Genomic DNA, 16,921 nt, shown 5'->3' on the forward strand with positions numbered 1-16,921 from the left:
ACACTTTAAAAGTAAATGAAATGAAAAATGTTTTACACACTTCAAAATGTTCATTAGGGGGATTTCCCTGTAACTGTAGAAGTGTTACATTATTTTAGTAATGCAGAGCATAACAGTGATAAAAAAAATATTAATCTTATATTAAAATGCAAACAATTCTATTAATTTCCCTTTTTATACTTGTTTTTTCCCCCTATTTTGATTCTGAAGAATAAGGCTGGAAGTAAGAATGCAAAAAGTCCAATAACCTCAAAAATAGGAAACATCACTTCTCTCAGAGGATTAAGCGCAAATAGTATGATCTCTAAAATTCAAAGAACCCCCATCGTATTCTGTGCCAGCTCTTCCAAGCCAGAGGAGTAGGGCTCCTCAAGGCAGCAAGGCTTAGGGGTCAAGAGAATTCTGCATGTTGCATGCAAGTGTTGTCTTCACATGGAAATACTTCAATCTTCAGGATGAAATTCCCAGTCAGAGCAACACAGTGCACCCTCAACAATCAATAGCGACTCCTTATCTCAAAATCTCAAAATTTTTACCTTTTTTACTATCTGTATATCAAGGGCTGGATCATGGAACCCTGAAGGTTATTAGGGGGCAGCTGTGGCTCAGTTGGTAGAGCGGGTTGCCCCCGAAGGGTTGGTGGTTCGATCCCTGACCATGGCAGCCTACATGTCGAAGTATCCTTGAGCAAGATACTGAACCCCAAATTGCTCCCGATGCTGCGTTCATTGGTGTGTGAATGAATTCCCAATGCTGGCAGGTGGGCACCATTTAGGGTAGCCTCTGCCACCAGTATGAATGTGTGTGTGAACGGGTGAATGAGCGCAGTCTGTAGTGTAAAGCGCTTTGAGTGGTCGCAAAGTGACTAGAAAAGTGATATATAAGTGCAGGTCCATTTACCATTTATAAGCTACTATCAGAGAAAATGGACAGCTAGCTAAAATAAAGGGATTAATAAAAAAGTAATTACTTTTTTTAAAAATCCAAAGTACACTCCACCTAACAGAAGGGTTCTTTGCAACACATTAATACCAGCTTGGTATAATGTTAAAAAAGCTTAATGTGAAGGAGGAGCTGAAAGCAGTTGCATGTTGCAGTGACTACAGATGCATGGAGTAGTTTGGCTCAAGATCACTACATCACAGTCACTGTCTACTATGTAGTGGAGGCTGAGCTGAGAGAGAAAGTCCTCCATACAAGAGCAGTATATGTCTCCCAGACAGGGTCTGCTGTAGCTGAAGAGATAGACAGCATCCTAGATGACTTTGAGGTGAAGTCCAAAGTGGTAGCTATTACCGCTGACAACGCTGCCAACATGGATGTAGCAGTTGAAAAAGAAAATGCACGTTATGAAGATGGGGTGTTTTGCTCATACCCTGAACATAGCAGCCCAAAAGCTGCACAGTGTGAAAAGCATTGCCAACTGCTCAGGTAAGACACGGGTTGTTGCTGTGGCTAAGAAGAAAAAGTCTTGCCAAACCCTTATTAAAGAAAAACAGAAACTCCTAGGTAGGTAGAAGGTTAATAAACCACATGGGATGTTCCTATCTTTACTATTTTAGACATGTAAATGATTTTAAATAATTCCACCGATTTCTACATTATTTCTTTCAAAAATTATTTTAATTGGATTTTCCTTGGATGCATAAGTATATCAGCTGTCAGAGCACACATCAGTTTATCCAATACATCCATAGACTAGGCAAGTACAAAATAAATGTAAACTCCAAAATTATGTAGTCAAAATATACAAAAAGACAAAAACAAATAGAAAACAAAACAAATAAATGAAGGAAGATAACCATATATGAGAAAATAATAAATAAAATAAAAAAATGAAAAATAAATAAATAAACTAATAATAATAAAATGGAATAAAAGGAAGATAAGCCACACATACAAACAGACAGGAAGGGACAACAGGAAAGGGAGGGGTTGGGGGTGAGGGAGGGGGCCCTGGGGGTTAACGTCCAGTTGCGCATAGAGTCAGTCGTCCTCAACCAGAAATAATGGATCAGCTGGAGGTTTATCACTCAAAGTGAAGCCCATCAAGTTGCTTGACGATTTCTACATTATTAATATTCTTACAACTATGTTACACTGGCGCAATTGTTTTTTCTGTCTTGTCAAAGGCCTTGATGATCATTCTCTCCTACTGGATGTGAGAACCAGATGAAACAGCCTCTTCCTGATGGTGGAGAGCTTCATAGAACAATACCCTGCCATCCAGGTTGCTTTGAGGGACCCACGCATCAAGAAGGCTATGGACAGAGACAGGTATAGAACATTGATGTAAAAAGTTGTGATATAACCAGTGAAAAAAATAAATTGCACTTCTGCTGACATAAAACATTCTGTACCATGTTGCACTTTGGACATTAGCAAGTGTGAGGACTTTGTGGACACCATGAAGGTCCTTTACACATCCACAATTGCAGTGTCATCTGATAAGAGTGCCACTGCTGGGCAGATCCTCCCCATCCTGGACAAACTGAAGACCAAGTTTGAGGTGAAAGATGATGATTCTGCATTCAAGAGAGCCATCAAGGAAAAGGTCTGGGCAGACCTCTCCCATCCTTACTCAGTATGTACTTAATTAATACTTTCAATTGATTGATCATTTTGTTAATCATCAACTTAATGGTGCAATTATTCATACTTAAAATGCATTATCCAAATGTTTATGTTTAATGTTGATAGGAGGAAAAAAACAAAGAGCTTTGACAGTTCCTTGAGGAGGCTACTGCTCTTGATCCTCGTTTCAAAGTAAAAGTTCATGATGAGGCTGTTTGGACCCGCAGAGAGAATGCAGCTGTAGCCCTCTTAACCCTTTGGAGTTTTGCGCTATTTGTTTGGTTTTTGACTCTTTTTCATTCTGTCTCTATATGCAACTTAAATAATGATCACCATACCATGCTAGTATCATCTTTTTCAGCACAACCTCACCTCATTATTATTTTGTCATTTTGACTTACTGGATCAACATTTTGAAACACAAAAAAACACACACAAAAAAAACAAAAAAACACATTACGTACAAAATTACGTAAAACACAAATAAAAAAGACACAAAAAATTAAAAAAATTACTAAAAAACACATAAAAACCACGAAAAATTTTTAGAAAAACAAACAAATAACACAAAAAAATAACAAAAAACACACAAAAAATACAAAAATGACAAAAAAAACACAAAAAAATATTTAAAAAACTAAACAAAACAAAAAAAAACACAAAAAACACACAAAAATACCCCAAAAGCATACAAAAAAACAGTAAACACAAAACATTGCATTAAATATGTTGAAACCCACAATTGCAAAATTGGAAAAATTATTTTACACTTGGTTGTGGTGATTTTTACCTTTGCTGAAAAAGTGTTGACGTGCTAAATGGGACATGGAAACTTGTGGAAAAGCCAAAACTTCAGTTTTCAGAGTTCAGCTGACAGCAGGGCTCCATGCTGCTGACGTTTTTAAGTCATGACGTCATGAAGAAGTCGAGCTCCGACGCTTTCGTGGACTCCAGAGAGTTAAGTGGAGACAAGATTTGTTCATTGTGATTGTAATGTGGACAACTGGACATATGTGTTCTGTTCTAATACAATCATTTTAATTACTTGTTGTGTATGCTCAGGGCCGGAGTGGGGCCACTTTTCAGCCCTGGAATTTCGGGCCCAAGACCGGCCCACTTTTTCCATGGTAGTGGAAATTGGATAAATGAAGCAACAGTTCAGCTCTTACTATCCTGTAGTTTTTTTTATTAATACCATGGTTCAACAGATAATGTAAAGGTTAAATAATAATCCACTTAAGATGAGAAGTTAACAAAAAATATTTCACTATTCCACAAGGATACAGTAGGTTGATAAATTAACAAAAGCATAAAATAAATAAAGCATTTGAAACACATCCCACTCTTCAATAAAGATGCATATTGAACTACTGTTTACAGTTCAACTCACAGTAGCTACACTATTTCTTACATTAAATAACTTTAATTCATATTGTTTACTCTGTTATCTTCTCTACCTGTCCCTGTAGTCATGGCCTCCTCATTGCAAATTTCGGGCTCATCATTTTCAGCAGGAGACTGGCTTATCTGCTGCTCAGAAGCTACAAAGAAAAAATAATTTCACTGCATAGCCTACACAGATCAAGTTTGAGTTTTGTTATCAATATTTTCATAATATTTGCAAAGTCTATGAAAAGGCTTATATTTTAATTCAATTCAATATTTTGCTTGCGAATAGGTTGACAATGCTTCAACGATATTAACAACCTTAGCCGAACAGTTACGTTGCATTAAGCCTATGTCTCTCTTTACCAGTTGCCACTTGTGTTTGTCCTCTCGAAAATAAATCTGTAAGCTTGGCACATTTGGCAGCATCCTCCTCCAATTCCTTTCTTTTCTTCACCCTGGCTTTTTCAGCCCCTCCTGGCCTCTTCCTCCCATCCATCCTCCCCGACGTGTATCGTTGAGATAGGGCTGGCCCAGCTATCGGTAGCCTACCTGAGAAAACTTTTTTGGAAAGACGGCTATGGACCCAACCAACTTTATTTGGGAGGGGAGAACTCCCTCGCATGGTACAACCCATGCTGAGGCTGCGGTGTCAGAATGCAAAACGTGTTTAGCGTACTTTAAGAGAAGATGGACTAACGTGAAAAATGTCAAATAAATAAATAAAAAAATTATCGGCCGGCCCAAAAGTGAAGCGGCCCACCGGGAACTCTCCCGATTCTCCCGATTACCCACCCCGGGCCTGTGTATGCTTTATTTAAAGGTTGGAGAGGTGACCCAGCAGGAGGAAAAAAGAAGAAATGAGCAGCAGGAAAAGAGGAGGATAGGTCTGAAGGAGAAGAAATGGTAGCAGCACCTGTAAAGAGTAAGAAGAAATGTTCAGCGCTTGGGGAGCTCTTTGAGGATGAAGACCAGGCAGTGCTACTACAGACAGTGCACCTTCGTTGGCTGAAAAGGCCAAGAATGAGCAGCAGATCTACCAGAGCTTTCCAGCAGTCCTCAGCTCAGTGCATCCCTTCTTGTGGTGGTGGAAGAAGACGGATCAGATGCCTATACTGGCCAGCTTGGCCAAAAAATATCTTTGCGTTCAAGCCTCTTCCACTCCTTCAGAGCGACTTTTCTCCACAGCAGGGGATAGTCAGTGTGGAGCGAGCTCGGCTCTTGCTCGGGAAAGTTGACATGTTAGTGTTCTTGAAAAAGAACTGCACAAGGAAAGAAGATAAGCAGTAAATGTAGTTCGCAGCTTAGAAGTTTGCTTAACTTCCATTTTTAGTTTGTAATACTTCAATTTGTAAAATATATTTTCCTTTATTTATTTTTACTCCATCCTCTTTTGCTCATTTGGGTAACACTTTACAATAACGACCTAAGTGATGTTTATAGATGGTTTATAAACCAATTATTAACCATTTACAAAGTGCTATCCATATTTAATCAGTAAATGTTTTCAATCAATTTCTTAAAGGTACATGAATAATTTCAAAATCATTAACATACTTAATATGGTGTTAAAAATGTTAAAATGAGTGCAGCTAAAACTATAAAAAAACTATTAATTATAATTTAATTGTTTGTTAATGGTAAAGTAACTAAATACTTTGATATATCGTCTATTAGCCATTTTCAAATGATTTAGTTCGTTAAACATTAATAAAATTATGTATATAGACCATTCTAAATGGTCTATATACAGTTTATAAATGATGATTAAACATTAATAAACTATCTGTTTACCATTTATAAATGATGGTTATTGTAAAGTAAACTTATTTGCCCTCCAAACAGTTGGATGTTGTTTGATATATTTTTTAAAGTTTATATTTTCAGAAATAAATATGTTGAATTGAAAAGTTTTGAGATTTTATTATTAAACAAGTTAACATTTATTACCACATAAACAAACAAAAAAGTACATAAAATTGGTACCGTTGATGACCGATACCGATTCCCCGGTTCCAGGTATCGGTACCGTATCGGTTCAAAGGTACCCATCCCTACCCAGGGACCTAGTAGTGATCTTGTGCTGGCCCCACAGCCATGTCTGCTAGGAAAGTAAATTAGAAGGCCAACCAGGTGGAATTACAGATGGCATCATCACCTTTGCCAGCATAATCACATGCTATCTCACAAAAAATCATCCCCATTTCTTGTAAGCTATATGCTTCTGGCCATACCTCCAGGTCAACCTCAGTCATGAGCTGATATTTTGCAAACTGACCATTCAAATCCACATACTTCCCTTTTTATCAGCCATCTGTGTCCGCCCGCTTCTTTCAGTTCCCTTTACGAACAAGTGTTATAATCATTTCATTCTTATTCTAAGCTGTTACAAATGAATGTATGTATTATGGTATGGTAAGGTTTGTCTGTTTGTCAGCAGAATTACGGAAAAACTATTGGCCAATATTTCAGGAAACTTGATGGAAGGGTGTAGCATGGGCAAGTGGAAGAACTCATTCAATTTTAAGCCCCGTTTACATGAGGACGCTTGTGGGTAAAAACGACAAAATATTTTATTGGAAGTGCCTTTCGTTTAGACGGTGACAGCGTTTTTGGGGCTTAAAAATGCAAAAATCTGAAACCACCCTCCAGATTGTAAAATTTGAATCCGCTCCGCCGTAGCGTGTCCGTCTACACTGCCAAGACACAAAACTCTGCACATACACATCACATACATGTGCCAGTACAGGGAAATAAACGTGGGATTATTTCCATGCGTCGGACCTTCAAGCTGCTCTGGCAGCTCTAATAAACTTACAGGAGTCTTTCCACCAAATGTACAGGATATGTACAGATAGTATTAGCGAACAGAGAAGGATCTGTAATTACCTCTATCACATTTTGGATGCACCAATTGGTCAGAGGCGAGCCAGACGGCTTTGGACGAGACCTGGGAGATCTAGTGGATGGTGGAGAACTTTGTGGAAGGAGTAGCTGATGAAATGTGTGGCGTGAAAACTTCCACATGCCCAAAGATGCTCTTATGGCTTTAAGTGAAGCCACTTGGCATGCATACCCAATCCAATTCCACACACTTTTGCGTCACCGCATGCATGCAGATTTCCTCCCGAAAACGCTTGACTAAACACGGAAAAAGTGAAGACGCAACGCAACTTTTGCATCTTCTGTTCATACCGTCGTCATGTAAACGTAGCCTCAGAGAAGATAGGAATCGGGCCAATCCACCAATTAGTGTACAAGTCTTTGTTGCGGTTTGTGCTCTTCTAGTTTACATACTGCTTACTTTTAGCATTTAAAAGCTCTTTTTGATCTAACCTCCATCTCTACTTTTTCCTGGTGTGGATGTCCCTTTTGTGATGATAGGTCAGGAATTGGCTACATGTAGGTCAAATAATCAATGACCATTTCTTGTAAGCTATATGCTTCTGGCCATACCTCCAGGACAACCTCAGTCATGAGTTTATATTTTTCAAACTGACCATTTGAATGCACATACTTCCCTTTTTATCAGCCATCTGTATCCGCCCGCTTCTTTCAGTTCCCTGTTATAATCATTTCATTCTTATTCTAAGCCGTTTCAAATGTATGTATGTATTAGGGTATGGTACGGTTTGCCTGTTTGTCAGCAGGATTATGGAAAAACTATTGGCCAATGTTTCAGGAAACTTGATGGAAGGGTGTAGCATGGGCAAATGGAAGAACTCATTCAATTTTAGAGCAGATATGAATCAGGGGCCAATTAGTGTTCAAGTCTTTGTGGCAGTTTGTGCTCTTCTAGTTTACATACTGCCTACTTACTTTTAGCATTTAAAATCTTTTTGATCTAACCTCTATCTCTACTTTTTTCCTGGTGTGGATGTCCCTTTTGTGATCATGGGTCAGGAATTGGCTACATGTAGGTCAAATAATCAATGACCAGCCCTAGTTTTTCTTTTTCTGGGTTGTTTCTAGTGTGAATAGGCTTCATGAGAAACCTCTTTTGGGTATTTGTCCTCTGGGGTTTTCTCATCCCGTTTCCTTTGACTTTTCAAGGCTATTATCTGGACTTCTCTCATGGGGCAGCTCATTTGCAAGAAAAAAATGCTGGTGTGACCGGGCCACAAGGGTCCTCAATACATTGTACCGACAACGCCACCTAGGGCATGATACCCTAGGAAAATAATGTTTTAGAAATACCCTTGAGTTAACAAACAGCACACAGGTAAGTAGTAAATATGAGGAGATGTAATTTCAAGTTCATAAGAAAATGCTTTATTGGAAAAGGTACGAATAAATAAGAAAGCTGGAAGCTGTTATGAGGACAAAAGAGATTAACAAGATTATAATATATATAAAATTTTGTCAATACTTTTAAAAGTTCAAATAAGCCAAATATTAATACATGACAAAGCCATTTCTCTTAAAACATGTGCGTACCTAGGGGGAGGGAGGAGAGTAGGCTGTGACTGGGGGCCTAGACAGGAGGGCCAAAGAGGTCCCACCACACGTGTTCTTTATCTGTCCACACTGCAAATGATGGTTACACCACAAACACATTGCAAAGAGTGATCAGAGAGTATTAGAGCACAATAACTCTTAACACCTAAGCCTTACCAAGTAGTGCATTACATTGTGTTTATAACTGTGAACTGTGACCCAGTGTGTCACAAGTATGGAATGAGAACAGGTTGATGCAGTTCAAAAACACTGAAATTTAACCCTCTGGAGGAGCAAACCATTACTTCTTCATGACATCCAGACTAGAAAACAAAGCAGCGAGGAGCCCTACTGTAAATTTACCTCTAAAGTTCTGGCTGTAAACTCCATGAGGCCAGTTTCAGTTTGATGATGATATGCCAAGTAAAACTGGAGACAAGCTCAAATATATTTTGTATAAAATTATAGAACTGGATGTAACCCTCTTATATGCTATATTTGCAACCTTTGTTTGCATTTGAAACATTTAAAGTTCTTTATTGAGCATGATAGTGTTTTGAAAGTTAAAAAAATACATTCAAAATCACATTTTATGTTGGACTAAAGGACTACAAAAAGACACAAAATTACCACAAAAAGACACAAAATGACTAAAAAAAGACACAAAAAAACAAAAAAGACACAAAAAGGACACAAAATGACCAAAAAAAGACACAAAATGACCAAAAATAAGACACGATTGTGACAGGTTGAGAGTTCCTGCAGACTCCTACCTGTGGGACACGCCTCTCTGTTCAGACTCAAAACTAGGTATTCTGCTTTTTGTATTTTGTCTTAATTGAGTTGTTTTCTTTGACAGATTTACTTGATTTATTGTTGAAATTAGATTATTATTATTTTTTTTTAATATTTTGCTTAAGACAAATCAACTGTGGCCAACCTCCTAACTGGGAGTGTGGCTTTGACTGGGTTTAATAACTTGGGTGGGCTCTTTTCTGATATCACTTGCATGCTAAGGAGTTAAGAGTTAATGTGCACTAATACACTCTGATCACTTTTTGCAGTATGTTTGTGGTGTAACAATCGTTTGCAGTGTGGATAGATAAAGAGCACGTGTGGTGGGACCTCTTTGGCCCTCCTGTCTAGGCCCCCAGTCACAGCCTACTCTCCTCCCTCCCCCTAGGTACGCACATTTTTTAAGAGAAATGGCTTTGTCATGTTTAATATTTGGCTTATTTGAACTTTTTAAAGTATTGACAAAATTTTCTATATATTATAATAAACTTGTTACACTTTTTTTGTCCTCATAACAGCTTCCAGCTTTCTTATCGTACCTTTTCCAATAAAGCCTTTCTTATGAACTTGAAATTACATCTCCTCATATTTACTACTTGTGTGCTGTTTGTTAACTCAAGGGTATTTCTAAAACATTATTTTCCTAGTGTATCATGCCTTAGGTGGCGCTGTAGGTACAATGTATTGAGGCCCCTTGTAGCCCGGGCACACAAACAACTAAAGACACAAAATGACCGAAAAAAGACACAAAAAATGACACAAAATGACCACTTGTTACGCTAAACACACAAGACACAAATAAAATCCCACTAGAATAAAAACCAGAGTTGGATGACAGGATCACACACAATCACAAGATCACATTTGTTTTTTTCTTTGGGGTTTTTGTGGTTTAAAATGTTGATCCAGTAAGTCAGAATAAAAAAATCAATTAGGTCATATAGGTGAGGTTGTGCTGGAAAAAACCCAACATGGCATTTAAACATTTTTAAAGTGGCATATACAGGCAGGATGAAAATGACTCAAAAATGGACAAAATGGCCCAAAACCCCAAAGAGTTATTACCCTATATTCTGGTGATTGAGTTGTTCGGACTAAGTCATTTTGTGCCTAAACCTAACCATTCGGACCAATGGGATATTGGAACAATCCAGGATCCCTGTATGGCAGCCTTACAGCCCCCTGAGTCTGGCATCGATGTCTGTTTTCCGGTTCTCTTTGACACTGTCAAACTGAAGTAGAACCTGCTTCTTCAGCTTTCCCCTGACTGTACAGCCCTCAAAATTTTGTTCAGAACTGGAAAAAGTATTACGTCTACAGTCCCTCGGAGGCATGTCCGCCTGCATGCACACACTCGCACATTCTCACACACATGCAGGGAAACAGAAGTGGAAGGCTCCAGCACATCCTCAGGCCTGTTCAGCTCTCATCTGGACAAATCCCTGGAAGCCATGGCCTGGGCTCAGTGAAAGCCCTCACTGTGCCAGCTCTGACATTCATACTGCATTCTCTCATTCCAACAACAGCGCTATGTTAAAGGGACCAGGAAATCCATCAGCTCACAATACAGTAAAAATTATATGTATTTCACTTGACATCCGGTATTCGCATGCCAACGATTGCTGGGTGCTTAAGCTTCTTTTTCCTCCCCCAAAGACATACAGCAGAGTGGAATGTGTCTCTGTACTCTGCCAAACACACTATTTGTCCTCTAAAATAACTCTCCTCCATGCTTGGATTGTGAGGTGCGTGGTGTAGCCGCAGCGCTGAGGGAACAAGCATCCAGCCTGTCAGCGTAAACGGGTTTTTCAGTTTTACAGGCAGCAGCGTACACCGCAACCTTTCCTCCGGGAAGAGGGAAAGAATGAGAGTGAAGAAGAGTTCTGGCTCGTTATCATTTTGTCTCCAGCTTTAAGCCACACTGCAAAAAAGGTGTCTAAAAACAAGATAAAAACACTAAATCTGAGGGGAATGATCTCGCTGCATGGACAGATAATTTCACTTGACAAGATTTCTTAAATTAAGATTATTAAATCTAGAAATAAGCATGTTGTACGCTTAAAATAAGAAATTAACTCTTAAAAGAGATTTAGTGTTTTTATCTTGTTTTTAGACACACCTTTTTTGCAGTGCAGTGCCAGGTTTATGTACAGTATCTTGTCCCTCAGTGATCTTGACTGTGAAAGGGCACAAGCTGCACGTAAATATGGGATTTTTCTCCGCTGATGCTGATGAGGTTGTGTTGAAATCCTTGGGTCAGGGTTGCACTCATTGTACACTGGTTATTTCATGCCAGAGAGCCTCTCCAAACCTTTAAACTCATAATTTATTTAAGGACTTCTTGTTTGCCTTGTCAAGCTGCGGCCTTGCTTCTGGTGCCAGCATGTGCCCCAGTCTACATTTTTGCATCTCACAAGGCTAACCTGTATTAATATTTCAAATCAGGAAAGCAAACAGGCCCCAGTCCATCCTTTGATTGGCAGTTGAGGTGATGCAGCATTCAGAGATTATTGATGCATTGTTATGGGGTGAGGTTTGGGCTGCTGCAAAATAGAGAAATGAAATAAAAGCAGCAAACATTTGTCCATCAATTTTGCAGAGTTTAATTGAATAACTCTTATTTGGATTGTGCAGCTTCAGGCTGATTCCAAGTGGCACAGATGTCCCATGAATAAAACATGGACTCTGTGAGCAAATATTAGCACTTGCAGTTATGATTATTTTCTTGTTAGTGTTTGGCAATGTCAAACATGCGCTTTTGGTGTTGCTGTGCGATTGTGATTATAATTGGCCACGTTGAAAACACACAAGCTGTGACACATGACTTAAATGGGGAAGATAGAAGCAATCCATTAAGATTTGCATGTTATTTTTGAGAAGATAATCTTTATTTATTCCTTCTCTGGATCACATTCCCAGTCAGTGTAATTTTGTAATCACATCCAAATCAGTCCACGGTAATTCCATCCACTTGTACTGCATCTGTGCAAGCGCGAATCAAAATGAGATGCCAAATGTCACAACGAGTATGCCTGAGCATGATGCCGTGTAAGTGTAAGCATCTAAGATTTCTGAAAGGTTGCAACAAGTCTTGGGCCATTTCCTTTATCCTTCTTACCTACTGCAGTCTATACTTCCTGTCAGGTTAAGTAATCTCACAGATCAAGTGGAGCTGACTGAGGTACGGCCATGCATCTTAACACCACAGTCTAAACTTGCAGCTGAGATAAAATACTGTGAGAATGTTATCAGAGGTAACTGTCAAGGAAGGGAGGAGTTATGGCGTTATTATCACCTTTACGGGTACAACACCTCCTGAGAGGAATGATATTAGAGATTTTTTTTTTTATTTGGAAGCTTTGTGTTTTTGGATTCAATAAATTACTGAGCTTTAAAGCGAGTTTTAGCTCATTGTTTATATGTATAAATACTAGTGCAGTGCCCGTAGGAAGTATGTATTCGTATAGTGCGAGGTTGTATTTTGTAGGTAATGCTAATGCCTCTTGCTAGTGTAACCTTAAATAACACAGAAACGCTATGTTTCTGTCCATTTTATGCTTAGCTGTCAGTTAATAAAGTTTTGTTTTTTCTGTTTTCAATGGATCAAACTGATGCGGAAGAAAGGGCTTAAATCTCTGCTTAGCATACTGATAGTGAATAACAGAATTTGTACATGCAGACCACTACAACGTCTGCAACTCCATCCAGCACATACACATTAAACATTGATATTCGCTGGAAACTATTCAAATATTATTGGAAAATCGAACCTTGTAGCGCACTTTAAAACTCCTAAAGATAGGTAGGCTAAATAGACTTCCAGATGAGATGAGTCAGGGTGTAAATCCAGAGTGAATTGTGTTACTGACCAGGTGTAGGCCTATCACACAATGGGACGGAGCTCCCCTAAAAGGTGTCCGATCATAAACAGTGCAATGCTGCAACACGTCCTACGTAAATAATGATATTTTGAAAAATGAATTAAAAAATCTTCAAAATCAAGGATGCACACCTTCGTGCCATGTGCAAGCCACATATGAAATCTGAGGTCAGTCTGACTAACGGTCAGCAAGATATGCCCCAGACACACACACACACATACACACACACAGATGCTTCTTGCTTTTGCTTTTATATATATATGTATATATATATATATATATATATATATATATAAATTTATATATATATAGTATAGGTTTACAGTCGTACCAAATGAATTTGCTAAATCAGTGTTAATTGTTAAGTGTTCTTGTTAATAACGCAACTACGGAGAACTTAAAATGTCAACTAGGGCTGGGCGATATGGACCAAAAGTTATATCCCGATATATTTAGGCTGAATATCTATATACGATGTATATCCTGATATTTTTATCCCAAAGTCAAAGCCAAACATGACATGTCACAAGTATTTTTATTGAAAAAGTGAACATAAATACTGTATAACAACAGGAGTACCTTTTTAAAAAAAATAAAGCTCCATAAAGTGCACATTTAATTAAAAAAAATCTTTAATAAAAATAGCCTATGAAATAAAATAGGCCAAAACTTTTTTTTAAGCTTTATCGATATATATGCGATATGGTCTAATTCAATACCACATTTAAAAATATATAAATATATTTATTATATCGATATATCGCCCAGCCCTATTGTCAACAAAATGTATGCAATATTTTTCCAAATAAAACAGTGTTTTGTTGTTGCTGAATTTTTCAGTGAAAACAATAACCTCTCTTCAAGTATGAGCACGCCTGTTTCATATCCTCAGCATACACTGGCCGGGTTGTGTGCTGCCTGTATGACAATCATATCATGTTGTCGGTGTTTATTTTGCATAAGGCTTTTCTGTGAATGGAGCACTTTGTGAACGCTGCCTGACGCCTCTCTCTCTCTCTCTCTCACTAGGTGGTCTCGTCTTATGACAAACTTTGTATATTGTGTTTTCCAAGAGGCCATGAGAAATGACATCCCTGCGGACGCCCCTGAGAGAGCACATGTCTGGCCTGTGATGAGTGACTCTGTTAACACGTCGGGTGGAGAGCGAAAAGAAAAAAATAGGAAAATAAGGGCTTTTAAATTAACAGTGTTGCACTGCATTCTTTTCATTTGGCCTTGTCCCATTGATACTTTCTTTCTTTTACAGTTTGATGCATTGCATGTTGTTTTATCATTTCTTGTCCACTTAAACATGCTGCAGCGAAGACACTGGCAATCTAAAGTTTAGATTTTATTGGTAATTTGGACTGACTGACACATAAAGTACGTTGAGGGAACAGATTCAAATGTAAGCAGCACTGAAAATGTTTCACAGTTTTGAAATACTTTCTCAGTTTCCAAAATGAACAGCTAAATGTAGTGAATATTCCATCACATTGAAATGATCATGGATGTTTATTACTTTAAAGGGGACCTAATATGATTTTCCTTATTTTCTGTCATATATACAATGTTAGAATGTCAGATTTTCATATGAAATGTGGTCAAAGTTTAAAATAATGTTTTCTGACCATTCTACACACTAAACAGTTTTTTCCACTTGCTTCACATTCCTGTTGGAACATGTTCAGAGTGTTTATTTTGGTTTAGAACATTTTTATCGGTGATTTATTACAACAGAAAGTGCAGCTGCTATACTTTACACGTTATACGTTACAGTCAGTCCACTGCTACATGTATCTACATGCTAATGTCAGGGAACCCTGTTAGCTTAGTTTCTGATGTTATGAATTTTCCCCCAGTTTTGGATCACATTCCTGGTAGAATATGTTTGATTGGATAGTTTTTAGGGCAACACTTTATAATAACCATCATTTATAAATGGTAAACAGATTTATTAATGTTTAATCATCATTTATAAACCATATAAAGGCCATTTATAAATGGTAAATACATCATTTATTAATGTTTAACTAACTAAATAATTTATAAATGGCTAATATATGGTATTTTCATGTAAGTTTATAGTTCATTTTACTATTAACAAACAATTACATTATAATTAATTGTTTGTTAATGGTTTAGTTGCACTCATTTTAACATTTTAACACCATATTAAGTATGTTAATGATTTTGAAATTATTCATATACCTTTAATAAATTGGTTTAAAACATTTAAAGATTGAATATGTATAGCACTTTGTAAATGGTTAATAATTGGTTTATAAACAATCTATAAACATTGTTTAGATGGTTATTATAAAGTGTTACCATTTTTAGTTTAGAAGCTTTTATGGCTGATGTTTCAGGGGAGAAAGTGTCGCTGGTATATGTGGCTGATTTAAATGGTGATGAAGGTATATAATTGTGCACATTCTAGAATTTTCCAATATTAGCTGCTTATCTACAGATCTCTTTCTGATTGTGCGTCTATGGGAAAACATTTTTCGGACCCCATGACAGACCTTGAAGTTGTTATTCAATGGTTTGGCTATTATGTCCTCCTGACAGGCCTATCAGCCTGCACAATAAAACCGCTTCAGATGATCCAGAACGCGGCTGCGCGCCTGGTCTACAACCAGCCAAAAAGGTCACATGTCACACCACTGCTCATTGAGCTCCGCTGGCTACCTGTTGCAGCCCGCATGCTGTCTCTAATGCTGGCCTATAAAGTTGTCTCCGGTACTGCTCCTACCTACCTGAACGCCCTGATTCAGACATATGCTACCTCATGACCCTTGCGCTCTTCCAATGAACGGCGCCTGGCTCTACCCCCCGTTGGTCCAAGGCAATCCAGACTCTTTGCACTTCTTGTTCCCCGCTGGTGGAACACACTACCAGTTCCAACCATAGCAGGGGCGTCCCTCTCTACCTTTAAAAAACTCCTGAAGACCCAGCTCTTCAGAGAGCATCTTCTCTCCTAGCACCACACGATAATTCTACTCCTCAAAGAATTGTCACTAGCACTTATTGATGCACTAATAGCTCTTATTGAAGTATACCTTAATTGTTTGTTTTTACTCTTCCTGTAAGTCGCTTTGGATAAAAGCGTCTGCTAAATGACTAAATGTAAATGTAAATGTCAAATTGGCTTCAAAACTAGGTGCTCTTTTTGTGGGCTTGGAGAGCAAAGATGCAGAAGACCCAGATACACTGACCAATCAGAGCAGAATTAGCATTTTGGGATGGGGCCTTAAAGAGACAGACACTGCAGCAGCAATGGGGAGAATTAGAAAAATCTAATAATACATTCGATTTTTATAGCGCTTTTAAAAGGTACTCAAAGTCGCTTAACATAACTTGAATTTAGACACAACCAAACACAAAATACAGAAGAAAAAAAAAACTAAACAGATATGAGATATTATGAGTTAATGTCTTGTAAGCTATTTTGAAAAGGGTTTGATTTTTGAAGGCATGGAGTGAGTCTGAATTGTGGATGTGAGTAGGGAGGAGTTCAACAGGGTTGGGGCAGCAGTGGAGAAGGCTCTGTCGCCAATGGTGCGGTGCTCGGTCCTGGTGATGGGGGTCAGTAGATCTGAGGTTGCGGGTGGGGGAGTGACGTTGGAGGAGATCTGTGAGGTATGGGGGAGCAAGGTTATTGTGGGCTTTGTAGGTGATGAGCAGGATATTGGTCAAATATAAATAAATAACATATACAAAATACTAGTATGGACCTGAAAATAAGCATAACAGGTCCCCTTGAAAATCTGCTCACTCTCAGAGGATGATGGAAATAAATCAACTAATGGGTTTGAAAAAAAAAATCTAACTATACAATCCTTTAA

General features: G+C 38.2%; 1 protein-coding gene across 1 annotated transcript; it reads left to right on the plus strand.

The window, feature by feature from the left end:
- Nucleotides 1-1,962: 1,962 nt before the first annotated feature.
- LOC131962324 (uncharacterized) lies at nucleotides 1,963-3,174 on the plus strand. Its single transcript, XM_059327313.1, has 2 exons — nucleotides 1,963-2,277; nucleotides 2,383-3,174. The coding sequence occupies exons 1-2, from the start codon at nucleotides 2,192-2,194 to the stop codon at nucleotides 2,594-2,596; spliced, it is 300 nt and encodes a 99-aa protein (XP_059183296.1). The 5' UTR covers nucleotides 1,963-2,191; the 3' UTR covers nucleotides 2,597-3,174.
- Nucleotides 3,175-16,921: the final 13,747 nt, after the last annotated feature.

Source organism: Centropristis striata, chromosome 23, assembly GCF_030273125.1.
Source record: "Centropristis striata isolate RG_2023a ecotype Rhode Island chromosome 23, C.striata_1.0, whole genome shotgun sequence".
Taxonomy (NCBI): Eukaryota; Metazoa; Chordata; class Actinopteri; order Perciformes; family Serranidae; genus Centropristis; species Centropristis striata.